Source organism: Xiphophorus couchianus, chromosome 15 (genome assembly GCF_001444195.1).
Source record: "Xiphophorus couchianus chromosome 15, X_couchianus-1.0, whole genome shotgun sequence".
NCBI classification, from domain to species: Eukaryota; Metazoa; Chordata; class Actinopteri; order Cyprinodontiformes; family Poeciliidae; genus Xiphophorus; species Xiphophorus couchianus.
In genome coordinates, this window is record NC_040242.1 from 2,354,614 (window position 1) to 2,368,714 (window position 14,101).

The 14,101-nt window shown below is 38.4% G+C and overlaps 1 protein-coding gene across 16 annotated transcripts in view; it reads left to right on the forward strand.

The window, feature by feature from the left end:
• The window catches only part of afdna (afadin, adherens junction formation factor a), a 110,495-nt gene that overhangs the window by 92,193 nt on the left and 4,201 nt on the right, over positions 1–14,101 (forward strand). For 6 of the 16 annotated variants that reach the window (XM_028040515.1, XM_028040519.1, XM_028040516.1 and 3 more), the window contains 5 exons: positions 779–993; positions 1,798–1,977; positions 4,497–4,535; positions 6,505–6,639; positions 9,657–9,969. In XM_028040515.1, the coding sequence (XP_027896316.1) occupies positions 779–993; positions 1,798–1,977; positions 4,497–4,535; positions 6,505–6,639; positions 9,657–9,969 (882 nt within the window). The remainder of the gene's footprint in view (positions 1–778; positions 994–1,797; positions 1,978–4,496; positions 4,536–6,504; positions 6,640–9,656; positions 9,970–14,101) is intronic. The other 10 variants (XM_028040520.1, XM_028040531.1, XM_028040528.1 and 7 more) reach the window with 5 other exon arrangements.

Here is a 14,101-nt window from a genome sequence, read left to right on the forward strand (position 1 = left end):
CAGCAATTTGTTTTCATGCCACATCCAGTTTTAATATTATGATTTTTCTAAAAAAATTAATTACAAATAACAGAAAATATTTTCAAGAAGTTTTTTTTTATTTGGTAATCCCCTTTGAGCTTTAGGGCAAGCATGTGAGAAATTATTATTATAATAAAGTCATAATATCAGCACAAAAAAAGACACATTTTTACCACAACAATGTACAGAAGAAAATTAGGGCCACCAGCATTTTTTAAAATTAATTTCTGGCTCTTTTTTTTTTTTTCTTTCTTAGAATTCTGACTTTCTCAGAATTTAATTTTTTTTCAGAATTCTATATTTCTTAGAATTCTGACTATTTTTCTCAGGATGTAACAAACATTACATTTAGATGAGTCGCCAAAATTATACACCTCTGTGTTGGTCAGTGTTTTATTTAAAGCAACTCTAAACAGACTCAGTGTTTCAGCTGTTTTACAGTTTTCTGGAAGTTTATGACCATATTGTTGTTCTTATTATCAAAAATCAAAGCTGTAGTCTGGCCCCAATATTTTGTTGCAGAATTTATTTAAATTCAAAGTCCAAATAAAAAGAAGCTGTAAAACAAGATGGCGGCAGTGGCAACCAAAGGAGCCCATTTGTGAAAAATATAATCTTTAAAAACCCTTCATTGTTTTCTGAATTGATTCCTATTATTAAAGGTTTAGTCTCCCTTGAAAACGTTCCACGTTTGGCCACAAGTTTTCAGATTTGTATCTGTAAAGCGAATCATTTAAACCCTGTTGGACGTTTGCAGCCATGGACACGGTGATCAGGGAGCTGCTTCCACAGCAGCAGCCGCGGACCATCGAGCGGCGCGACCTGCAGTACATCACCATCAGCAAGGAGGAGCTGTCCACCAGCGACAGCCTGTCTCCGGATCCCTGGAAGAGAGACGCCCGCGAGAAGGCCGAGAAGCAGCAGCAGCTCCACATTGTGGATCTGCTGGACAAAGAAATCCAGGAGCTTCAGGTAAAAATTACTTTTGATTATTATTGTTAATCCCCAACTGCAGCGCTCTCTGTAAATCTAAAATGTTTTAAGAAGCATATTGGAGAATTATTGGGCAACAGTTATTGTGTTTAGCTAAATAAAAAAACACACAATTTTCCTGTCTCACTTGTTGGTTTTATTTACTTAAGTGATTTTAATAGATGAAAATAAACAAGCAACTCAAAATATTCCAATAAACATTTTTGACATTAATGAGAAAAATAATTCAGAGACCAATGAAGCATCCCTCATTATGTCTTTTACTTAAAAAGTCTTAAATTTAAGTCACATTCCATAGGCACTGCGCCGTTACCTAGCAACCCAAACTGAGTTCCAGCACATTTTATCAGCTGGTTTTACCCACTGTACGCGCTGTATAATGGCTGCTGGAAAAGACGAGTGTTTTGCTGTTGACTTACCATCCAGAAACCACTTACCGCATTCTTGTTGGTTGTGCAGGAGGCTCCACTTCTGCTTTTCAAAGATGTACAGTTGTGTAACTCCACATTTGTTTGCAGCCATTTTCACGTGTGAGAGTAAATGTTTAGTTTTGGGGGCGTGGCCAGCAGCATCTTATTTGGATTTAAATTATTATTATTATATAATAGCAGAGCAGATGAAAATCTGATTATCTAAGAATGATTTTGTGCAAAGAAATGTAAGGAACATGTTTTGTGTAGACCATAAACTTGTCACAATCTGTTAAAAAGTTCAAGTTTATCCAGCTTGGAGTTTTTTTCCCCACTTCAAAGGTCCTGTTTTCAAATTCTTGCTGTTTCTCAGGCGAAACCAGAGCGAACAGCGGAGGAAAGCGACCGACTCCGGAAGCTGATGCTGGAGTGGCAGTTCCAGAAGCGACTGCAAGAGTCCAAACAGAGCGACGAAGACGAGGAGGAGGAGGACGATGAGGACATGGACGCCATGCTGATCATGCAGAGGCTGGAGGCCGAGAAGAGAGCCAGGGTAAGGACGGACGAACAGTCGGTCGCCATGTTTCAACATGGCGGAAAGCAAGATTTTGTCTTGGAGGAAGAGGTCCCACTCTGTCATGTGCGCAGGCTTTCTGGCAGTATTAAACCTGACTTCTGTTTTTTTCAAGCCGCCTTACCCATCAGCTCAGAGTCCAGAAACAAATCCGCAGCTCTGGAAGGGCGAGTCGCGGGAAAATTAGGCTGATGGGGAGAAAAACAGAACCGCCTTTTCAGTCGCTAGAGGAGGAAACCGGTTCCTCCGCCGTGAATGTCGCGCAGTGTGCATCTGCAACATGCTTCTGTCATCGCTTCGCCATGCTGCATTGCTTAAAACTGATTGGCTGGAAGGGTGGATGGCCGGGTATGGGCAGGAAGGAGGGCAGCGGTTCTGCTAGTCGGCTTCCTCGCACCCAACACCACCAGGGATTTTGATCCAGTTTGAACCAAATTAAACAGATAATTTTTTTAAGTTTTTTAACAGCTAAAGATGAAATGCAGGAACAGTGTGTGGAAAGATAATCTTGTTACCTTGTTTGGATTAATTCTTTTCTTCATTCTTGCTTCAATTCAGTTGTGGATATTTAATTATTTAAGAAGGTTGAAATCTGGACTTTGACTGGGCCATTTACAGCCATTGCTGTCGTAGAGTTGCTGATGTGTTTTTAGGAATTATAGCGCTTTCGATTAACCAGTTTTGGGTTTAGGGTCGACTTGTTTTTAGTGTTTAACTTCCAGACAGTTGTTATGGTGCGTAACCATAGCAACAAGGTATTTATACACATCTGTAAAGCAAATAATAGCTGAACTGTGACCCCAAATCCTAGAAAAGTCAAACAATCTACTACATCAGTTATATCCCCTACTTTAGCATCTCTCTTTTTATTTATTTTTTCTACTATATATATATATATATACAGTATATATATATTTATTTATTTATTTTTTTTGCCTGCTTTCTAACCAAACGGCCTGATGGAGATTTTAAAAAGATGTGGCAAAAGCAAATGAGGTGGATTAGCATTGCTTGGTAACATCTGATGATGTCATGTAGGACATTTTACTTTTTAAACATTGTCCTTGAAGCCTGGAAATTGCACTGTTAGCATGTTGTTACAGTCATGATACAGTTTTCAGTCAGAGGTCTCTTCAGATTTGTTGCAGCACTGACTGCTACAGGAGATCTGCTCCAACTCTTTGAGTTACAATAACATTTCATTTCCCTTTGGGATAATTAAAATGTTTTTGAAATATATTTGAAGATGGATTACCTCACATATTGGTGGTTGACTCACTTCAGCCCACATCACCATACCGCCAACGCCGTGTTTGACTGTTAAACAATTAGAAATTGGTCCAGATTTTGTTTGGTTAATTCAGTTGCAAACACCAACCTTTAGGAAAAATTACTTTCTTCCTAAAAACAAGCTAGCTTATTAAAGTTAAATTTGAACTTTTAAGGAGGCGATCAAACTTATTTGATCACCTGATTAGTTAATCAATGCCTCGGATAAGCTGCTTCTTCCCTGCTTCAATGAGATTCAGAAATATTTGTTTTTCCATACACTGTTTATGCATACTGCCTCAGCCTTTGTAAAATTAACAGTAATATCCTGAAATATTTCAAACTTGCTATGACTGTTCCTTTTTTATTCATTTATTTTTCTTTTATAAACCTTCACTGTGTTACAGTTTTTAGAGAACAAGTCAAATGTTCAGTATAGAAAATAGTGAAAAGAAATAGTATTCAGTTAAGATTTTTTTTTAAGTTTGACTTGCATTATTAAATTTTTTTTCTGTAAAAATTGACTTTTTGTGCAAATAACTCTAATGAAAGATGCACAAGAGGAAGCAAAAATTAAACTAGTTGATATATTTTTATATAGATAAAGAACAATTCTTAAATACCTTTTGATCTACAACTTAAGAACTAGATAAATAGACATTTAAGCCCCAAAAATGTTTTTTTAAATAGATTTTTGAAGCATGTAAAGCCTAAATAATGCAGCTCCTTCAAAGCCGTGATGCCAAATTGTGCCAGAATGTGAAGAAAAACCAAAATCATGAAAATTATTTCCATCCCAAATCAATAATTTATACAGTTTTTATTATTTTATTTAACATTTAATTAACCAGGTGATTAATTGGCAGGGAGAAATGTAATTAATGTTTTTGATTTTTAAAATATTAAAAAATCTCTTATCTTGAGCCTCTAAATTCTTACAAAATAAACCTGGAACAGAACAGAATAGAAATATAATTATGTTTAGGTAATTAACATATTTCAAATCCATGACCACTAATTTACGAGCTTCAATAATGTTTTCACTTTACTGTTTGTCCTCCCCTTCCTTCTGCTTACATATTTTGCTCCTCCCTTTTTTATTAAATTTATAAAATCTCCTCCACTCCTTCACGTTTTTCTCAGTACTTTGGTATTTTCCCTCCCTCCTTCCTTTTCTTTCTTTCTTTCTGTCCGCCTCTCTTACTCTTGATTCTCTTCTTCTTCTGCAGCAGCAGACTGCTGTCCCAGCTATCTCTGTTCTAGACTTGGTATGTTCTTCCTGTTAATGGCGCGTTTCCTGTCCCTGCCCTCGCATCACTCCTTGTTTTCTGTCTCGGCTGCCCACCTGCCCTCGTTTCCTTTCTGTCTCCCCTCACATATTTTAATATCCACAGCTGCTGTTTCTTTGGGGTTAGCTTGAATGATTGGGGGCTAAAGAGCAGCCGGTTCTGGGATGTTTGATGTCGAAGCGCTCCTTCTCTTTGTCCACTCAAAACATCAAAAACGAGGGAAAAATTGGGGGAAGTTTGGGTTTAAAAAAGGCCTAGAAGCTGCTGGTGGTGTTTGTTTTGAGTGAATATGGAGGGAGAACCTGCATGGCTGGATTCATCCGATGGAGACCCATGCATGAGGATCATGTCGTTGTGCTGTCCCTGAATCCATCTCTTCATCTTTCTGTTTCTCCATCTGTTTGTGCACGACTGGCTGAGCGTTTTCTCTAAGGGGTCTGTTCAACCACAAGGTTAAATTTAATTAATTCATGTTTTACTAACAAAAACCTGCAGTGGGGGTGAGAGAGACTTCTGCCTGGACGCTCATATTCCACCACATAAACAGAAAAAATCATCAGGATTAATACCGAGAATAGTGAAATCTATTAATTTAAAAAGTTTGAGAAAAGTTTTCTTTTCTATATTTTTATAGTTTTATTTAGTTTGTGAGTTGACAGACTTTGTTTTGATTTTCACATTTTTTGTATTTTTTAAAAATTTTCCATTTGAATTTTTCTTTTTTTTGCATTTTTGCAAAGTTTCTTTAATAAAGTGTAATTCATAATATATAGAAATGTAAGAAACATAACACAAATGTATGCCATATTTAGTTTTATATTCAATAAATATTAAACATAACTGAATTTTAAAAAATGCAAATTATGAATGAAGCTTAAGTGTATTTTTTATAGTTCTATTTTTAATAAATATTATTTTCACTTTTATATTGTAGATTACACATTTGATGCATTTTTCATACTTTAATAAAATTAATAAAAAATTTAAGAAACATAACAAATATGTTGTATTTTGCTTAAAAATTAAAGAGAACTGGAACTAATCCTGAATAAAGTTTAATTTTAGTTTTTATACGGTTTAATGTTTAATTAAATGTTATTTTCAAATATTTTTTTTTTTTTTTAATTGTTTGAATATATTTGTAGCATTTTTGCCATTTTACTTTAATAAAATTCAATTCATGATAAATAGAAATGTAATGAAAATGGCTTAAATTAAAGAATTAAAATTTGGAAGAATATAATTCTTAACAAAAATACTCAATACCAAAGCTTTAAGTTAAAACTCCCATTAGTTATTTAGATTTTTCAGGGTGTTGCACTGTTTTTGTGACTATTAATATAAACTTTGTCCAATACATTTGTTTGCAGCAGGTACAGATTGGTGGGCGGAGCTTACTGTTGACCAATCAGAGCAAGCTATTTTGTAGGATATTCATGATGTGCAAAAATCTGCAGTTTTTTCATTGATGTTAGTTCACTAAACATTTACTTGCTCACTTTATTGTCTTTTCTATTCCACATAATGCAAGAAAATTTCCTCTATTTATAGTTTGGTTGAACTGACCCTTTAACCGCCATCCAGCCAAAAGAAACGGGTCTGTTTGTTAATTTTTTACTGGGTTAAATGCATTTCTGCAGGTCTCTGAAAAAAATGTTCCATATTGAAGTCCTGAACGTTGGAGCTTTACTGCTGCTTTGTTTTGATTGCTGCTGCTGCATGTTGGTGTCTGCATGGTCGGACGTGTGAGTTTCTGTGTTTTTGCTGTGCTGGAGCAGCAGATTGGGACATTATGCAACATGCTACTTCACGTTAGCGTCCAGAAAGTCAAGATTAAATAATCTCAGATTGCTTGATTTGAACTTGGTGGTTGTTGCTGTTCTAATTATTTCCCTGTTTGCATGTTTGCCTTATGGCGTGGTGTGTGTGTCTGTGTGTGAAAAACCAGTTGCAGGACGAGGAGCGGCGGCGCAAGCAGCAGCTGGAGGAGATTCGGAAGAGGGAGGCGGAGGAGCGGGTGAAGCAGGAGGAAGAGAGGAGGTGGAGGGAGGAGGAGAGAGTCAAGAGAGAGGCGGAGGAAAAGGTTGGTTCGTCTGTCTGAGAAAATGTTCGTTTAAAGATTACAGACGTTTAAAACTTTAAGATTTTTCTTTGAAATTCCTGGGATTAGACCAATGTGGTTAAATCCAGTTTTTAAGAAAGTATTTAATCTAAACTGCTCTGAGAACTCAGCAGAAAGCAGCTGAAACACAAGTCATTAACATTTATGATGTTTCCAAGCTATGAACTTAGAAGTATTACAAGTTTTTAAATTGCCAATGTGAGTTTGATTAAATTAAATCAGTTTTATGCAATAGCAGCAAACCACATTTCACCAGTATTACATTCTCTTAACTTTCACGATGACTATGCTGACATAAGAATCTAGTATCTACTTGTTTATGCTCTATTTTGATATGACTTATCTAGTCAACGATAAAGTATTTTTTATTACATTTGTCTGTCATTAAAAAAATGCATTCAAATTTCAAAAAGTAAATATCCAAAATCTTTAGTTCAGCAATTGTTTTCTGTTTTGTCGGCTAAATTTTTACTGGTTTTGACTTATGGCCAGGGCTTGAAAAAATAAATTCAAGAGCCTTAAATGGCCCTCAAGCCACACTTTGGACACCCCTGTTATAAATGTTAATGACTGTGGTGAAAGGAATGTCTTGCTTAATAACAAAATGCACAATATTAAAGTCTTAAAGTTACAGAAACTTTTCCATTCGTTCCTTTTCAGCTGCACTCTTCCATTTATTTTTATCTAAATAAACATTGCATGTAGTTGAAATTGGTATATTTAAGTTTTTCTGTAATTTAAATGGGAAATAGAGCTTTTTGTTTTTGTTCTTTTTAAATTGTAAAATGTCTTGCCATACTCCCATGCCCCTCATGCTGGACAGCTGATTGTGATGGCACTGCAGTTTGTTTATTTAAATCAAATCTTTCTTATATTAATGATAATGTGGGAATAATTTAAAGGCATTGGTCTAATTCTTGTAGTTTCAAACATCCTCGACTTATGCACACTTATTATTTAAATACTTGAAATAAATGTTAATTTTCAGAAATATTTTAGGTTTTTTCCTTATTCTGTCCAATATTTTTAAGTGTGTATTTTTTTTAACAGAAATTATTTTTTTACATAAAGTGTGCAGCAATCATATAATCAGCCTTTTTTTCCCTTTTAAGTTGATGAGATATTTTTGTTTTTGAATAACCAGCGGTTTGGTTTCATACCATCATCCACATTTGTGCTGCTTGTTGTAACAAATGTCGTCCATGTTTTGTTGTTTCACCATGATGAGATCGCTGGTTATTTAAAAGCATAATTTTCTGGTAGAAATCTAATTTATTTTGGGTTTTTTTGTATTTTAATGCTGTTTGTTATTAAAGTTGCATGTTGTCATCCTGAGCATTCCCACCCTCTGTGACGTTTTGCTCTGTCGTGCTTTGTGCTCCCACCCACCAGAAAGCATGAGTTTTCCCATCATGTTGTTGTCAGGAAGGTGCAGTTGTTTCAGTTTTCTTAGGGGGAGAGCTGAGTTTTTAATTTTGTTAGTATTTTTTTTTAATTCCCATTCCATCCAGCATCCAAACCTGTGTTTAGGGAATGCAGCCCACTCTCCAACAAACATTTTCCCCAAACCTTTCACCTCACACACATTTAGAGAAGCTAATATCGCCTCTCTCATCCGTGCCGAACATATTCATAAACCCAGAGCCCACACAGCTGCTAATCCCTCCCAGGTTCTTCAGACCGAACTGTCCAGGCAGATCGGATCCGACCCTCGCCACATGAGACGGAAGATAATCTCACATCAGACCCGGAGCTGACCCTGAAATCCAAATCTCTCCCCCACCAGCGTAGCTTCATCCTCTGAAGTCAAGATGCTAGGAGTCAGGGTGGGCTGGAAGAAAAACCCGCAAAACCTCACAATGTAAACTGAGATCCGCTACATATAGCCTGATCGAACAAAGCAAAGATGTAGAGAGGGAGGGAACAACCCGGTGGGTCTGGTAGGAGTTGGATTAGAACCTTTTATCCAAACATTTTTTATCAAGTTTCAGGACTTTTCTTAGATGAATTTGATGGTCAGGGTCGACTGTAGGTCCAACTCGGGGGCCTCTTTGGGGAAAGTTTCTTCACATTTACACACTTCAAAGCTGAAACGAAAGATGAAGTCAGGAATTTGTCCAATAAATTACATAAATAAATATGTATATATATTTGAAAATAAATCAGTTTCTTGACTAAATTAGTGCCACTTTCTGTCCAGTCAGTTTCAGTTGATTAAATCTAATATTCTTTCCCTTCATGTTTTAAGATCCATTAGGAATCTGGAACCTGTTTTATTCTTTAAACAATAAACCTTAAAAAAATCAAGACTTTTACTTAAAAGCTGCCAACATTCTCAGAAGCCCTAGCAGTAGCATATTGCTATCAGTAGCAAACATCATATACTACAGGCATTTACATATTTTTCATCAATATGCTGTAATTAGCAAAACGGCTACTACTAGGGAACATTACCTTCAAAGCTACAGCGAGCCGATAGGTTAGTGTTTGCTTATCTGCTAGCATTAGCTAAGCTGCTTCCAAAAACATGTTGGTAAACAACAACTAGCAATAGCTGCTATTCTAACTTTAACTGAAATGCTAAAATTACCCACACTGCAAAAACACAAATTCACCCCAGAGATTTCAGTTTTTGCTTTTTACCTCCAACAATACTTTATATTTAGTTTTTTTGTCTTAAATTTCATTCAACGTGGCATTAAAAAGTCTTAAATTTGACTTGCTAAAACTTTAGAGGAAAAACTCAGGTAGTTTTTTATAAAATGTCCCAGTTGAGGCCCTTGATGTTGGACCGTCGGCTGTGTGGCGTTTCCTGACGTGTCAGGTTACGGATAGTTTGTCAAAGCGAGTCACAGAGAGGTGGGTGGTTGCTTGTTGAATAGCTTCTAGCTGTGTCTCTAGCTAATTAGCGTGTTAGCATCCAGTGTTGGTGGCAGCCAATCAGAGCGGAGCTTACTAACAGGTTATCCCTCCCCCAGAGGAGACAGGAGGAGGAGTACTACACACGTCTGGAGGCCGAGCGGCGGCGGCAGCACGAGGAAGCAGAGAGAAAGCTGCTGACGCCCGATGAGCCGGCCGGTCTGTATCGGCCCCCGCTGCCTCGGGATTACAACCCTCCCGCCCCCCACAACCCTACTAACACCCCCCCGCCCCCACCACAGAGAAACACTTCCTACCTCAAAACACAGGTCATCTCGCCCGACACGCTCTACACAGCCAAATTCGTCTCGTACGCGGGCGACGACGAAGATGAGGAGGAAGCCTACTCGGCAGGGAGCGGCGGCCAATCAGGTCAGGCCAAGCTGTCGGCGACCAGGAAGTCGTACGGCGACCTCCCGGCCTCCGCCGCGCCCACTCAGAGCCGGCCTCAGCCGCCGCCCACTGCGCGCAAGCCCCGCCCTCTTTCTGATGGCATCTTCCTGTCTGGCTCATTCCAGCCGCCAGCCAACAACTCCAACAGTACAGGCCCCTCCCTTCCTGCCAAACCCAGCTCCGCCCCCCCACCAGGAAGCTATAAAGGTAGAGCCGGGGAGAGGAGCGAGGAGCCAGGCGCCTCTAAACTCCCACACCACCTCCTCCATCCACTCATCTGTCATTTCCTACCCTTCATGGTTTTCAGCTCTTAGATTTTCCCTCTTTTACGTCTTTGTCTAGATTTTGTCCAACGTTTCATCGTTCACTTTAATTTAGTTTTGTTTGTGGGAATCCATTCGTCTCTCCTTAAGCCAATCAGATTGTTTTTGTGTTTGAACTAGGGCTGAATAATCGATTAATTGACTTAATTGTGATTAATCGATTATTGAAATAATCAATTAATTTAGTAATCGATTAATCATTCATTGGTGAATACAGACTGAAAAAAGACCAATTGTAGGAAGATTGTCATACTCAGAGGAACAATTGGCCAAAATTGTACAAAAAACATATTGGGGCTGATACAATTAATCGTGATTAATCAATCACTGAAATAATAGTCAACTAATTTAGTAAGCGATTAATTGGAGTATACATTTAATAAAGGTGATATTGCTGAAAAATTATCATTCTCAGAGACGTAATTAAGTCAAAATTGTAAAAAAAAACAAACATATTAAGTCTGAAATTATTAATCGTGAAGCGATTACTAAAATGAAGCAATAAATGACCCAAAACTGGCCAAAATGTATAAATTTTGCATTTAAGATGAAAAAAAACCAAACTTCTATCTGTAGTTTTAGCTTCAAATTATATAAAAAGTCGGTTTTCCTGTCCAGTTATTAATTGTTTATCCGAAAGATGACTGTCAGACTTTTATTGAAGGAATTCTGTATTACTGCGTTTTAGGCATTAACATTTTTATGCATTTCTATTATTGCATAAAATAACCTTAAGTAGTTAAATAAAAAATCTGCAGAATGGTCCAGTTTTTTAAATTCGATTAATCGTCAGAATAATCGATCAAATAATCGGTCATTAAAATAATCGTTAGCTGCAGCCCCAGTTTGAACACCTTCTTTCCTTCTCGGTGATTTTTTTTCCACTCCCTCTCCTCATCTTCCTCCGATCGCCCCCCCCTTCTTCGAACAGAAAAAAAAGCAATCGATAATTACGCCACCTCGTTTGGTACAGACGATTGAGGCTAATCATAGTACTGTTGGTGTTGTCGCTCGCCGCCTCCTTTCTGTCTGGTTGGTTGCTTGGTGGGAACAGGGATGGAGGAGTTGCCTCCACTTCCTGCCCCTCGGCTCTGCTTAGCAATGTTTGCTTTAAAGGGAAGGAGATTTGGCTTTTCACATCCATCTCTAACTCAGTAATTAAAATGATTTCATATAAATGCAGCAGCAGTGAAAACTTGCCTTTGTCTGAGATTGTTTAGCATTTCAACTTGAAATTTAACTAGACGAATGTTTAACAAAATGGCTGCTGTTTTGGTTTATTCAATACATTTTTCCCATGTTGTCTCTGTCTACTTTTAACTAGCACTTTTTCATCAGTATTCAGGAATTATTGATTTGAAACAAACTCATATCTTGCTGAAAAGTTACTAGAGTTAATTTTTTCTTTTTTCAATTGTACTTGGAGAGTTTGCACTAGAAATTAGATAAAAATACTCGGTCAGATTTTGTTTTTTTAGTGTACTTCACAACGTCAAAAAACAACTATTTAATGCTCTTTTTTGTTGTATATTTGGCTTTATTATATCATGTCGCAGCTTTATATGCAGCACTTAAATTTCAGAAAGTGAAGCTGAAGGAAAAACTCTCGACACGCTCAGACAAACGCAGAATTAAAAGCATCTGAATCCATACCTGAGGTCCTGATTCGGTTCCTGCCTGCACCTCCAACACGATCCACCTCCACCTCATCACACACCTGAGACCTCAGACACACTTCATGTTGCACTCATTAAGCAAAATCATCTCACTAATGTCCCCACCCCCTCCCCCCAGCACCACCCTTCCCCCACCCAATAAATCAAATCTGCATGCTTCAGAAACGAATCACAGCACGGCGCTGCACGCTGGCTGCCAGCAGCTCACCTCAGTCACCGGCTTGATGTCTATTGCTTTTTACTGCCTCTGCGAAGCTTCCTCCTCCTCCTCCTCCTCCTCCTCCTTCTTTTCTTTTCTAGTTAATTTGCTCCCGCCAAAACTACTCGTCAGTTTCAGCTCTCCTTTTTTTGCTGTCCTTCCTTTTCAACTGTCGCTTTTGTCGCTGCAGCTTCATTAAAACCTGACTACAACTCCCAGAGGGCTTTGCTGCAGGTTCAGGTGATTTATCAACACCTGAGCCTCTGGCTTTTCCCCTGCTGGACTGAATGCAAAAAATAAAAGAAAACTTTTATTGTTTTACTGAGCTGGCATCTCCGAAAGCTCGACTGTGACTTTAATAAAATGGAAAAAAGAACAAGAGGTCGGATTCCACAGAGTAAATTTCATCTGTTTTGGCTCAGCTGAGGAATGTGAGGGCTCGTTTTTGTGTTGGGTTTTTTTTGGGAGGGGGATGGAGCTGAGGAGCTGCCAGCTGGATGAATGTGTTTGGGTTCACCATTTGTCGCTGTGTCTGTATGGAAACGGTCCCAAACGGCCCGCCTTTTTATTGCATTGGAGCACAAACCCAACATGTAGAGTTAAAGTCCGGCGCAAAACGACATCTGCGTTTATTTGCAGCCCTGGTAAAGATGTGAGAAAAGACTTTGTCCACTGAAATTTATTTTGAGTAAGTTTTAGTTTGTTTTAACAGGGGTGTTCAAGGTGTGGCCCTGGGGCCATTTATGGTCCTTCAAATTATTTTGTTTGGCCCCTTACCAAGTCAAACATGGTAAAAAAAATTGGCCTACAAAATAGAAAACAACTGCTCAACTAAAGGTAGCCTCTTTAATGATGTACAGAACATCATTCAGAAAAATTTGGTTGAATTTAATTAATTTTGTACCCAGTAGTTTAGATTTGCCAGTTTTGGCAAAAGGTTTGGGCACCACTGCTCTTTAAATTAAACATACTTTATTGATCTTGCTCATTTTTTTGTCTTGTGGAAATGAGAATATAGCACAGATATAATCAAAAAATGGCTAAAACAAAATCTCCTAAACTTTCCCGTATCTACAGTCGGTTTATTAATTAAAACCTTTAAAGGTGCTACAAACATGGATGAACGTTTTTCCTGCTTCCGTTTAGTGCAGGGGTGGGCAACTCCAGGCCTCGAGGGCCGGTCTCCTGCAACTTTTAGATGCGTCTCTACTTCAACACACCTGAGTCAAATAATGAGGTCATTAGCAGGACTCTGGAGAACTTGACTGCACTTAGGAGGTGATTCAGCTGTTGGATTCAAGTGTGTTGGACCAAGGAGACATCTAAGAGCTGCAGGACACCGGCCCTCGAGGACCAGGATTGCCCACCCCTGGTTTAGTGACTGATTTGGACCGTTTGGCCTGCAGAGCCTTTAAGGGCGAGACAGGACACCCTGTGGAGGAAACTCATTTCAGTTGCTTGTATCTTGTTCTTTTGGTCACTACCCAAAGCTTGTGACCATAGCTGAGTTTATTGAACGTAGATTGATTGGTAAATTGAGATTGTCATTGTAACAATCTGCCTATCAATGTATTTTTTTCCCTCTTTTATAAAGAAGACTTTGAGATACTTGAACTTCTCCATTTGGGCCAGGATCTTGTCCCCAAGCCGGCGAAGACCCTCCACCTTTTTCTGGCACAAGTCAATGGTCTCGGACTTGGAGGTGCTGATTCTCATGCGTCTCACTGTGGAAAAGTGGAGACCACCAAAATGGATCCTTCAGCACCTTTGCTGGGCCTCGTAATTTTGTCCTGGACTGTTATGAGCAGAATCAAAGACAAAGGCCAACATTGGGGCAGTCCAACTCTAACCAAAACAAGTCGGATTTAATGCCGGCATTGTTGACCAATCTCTCATTGGTCACACAGGAAGCT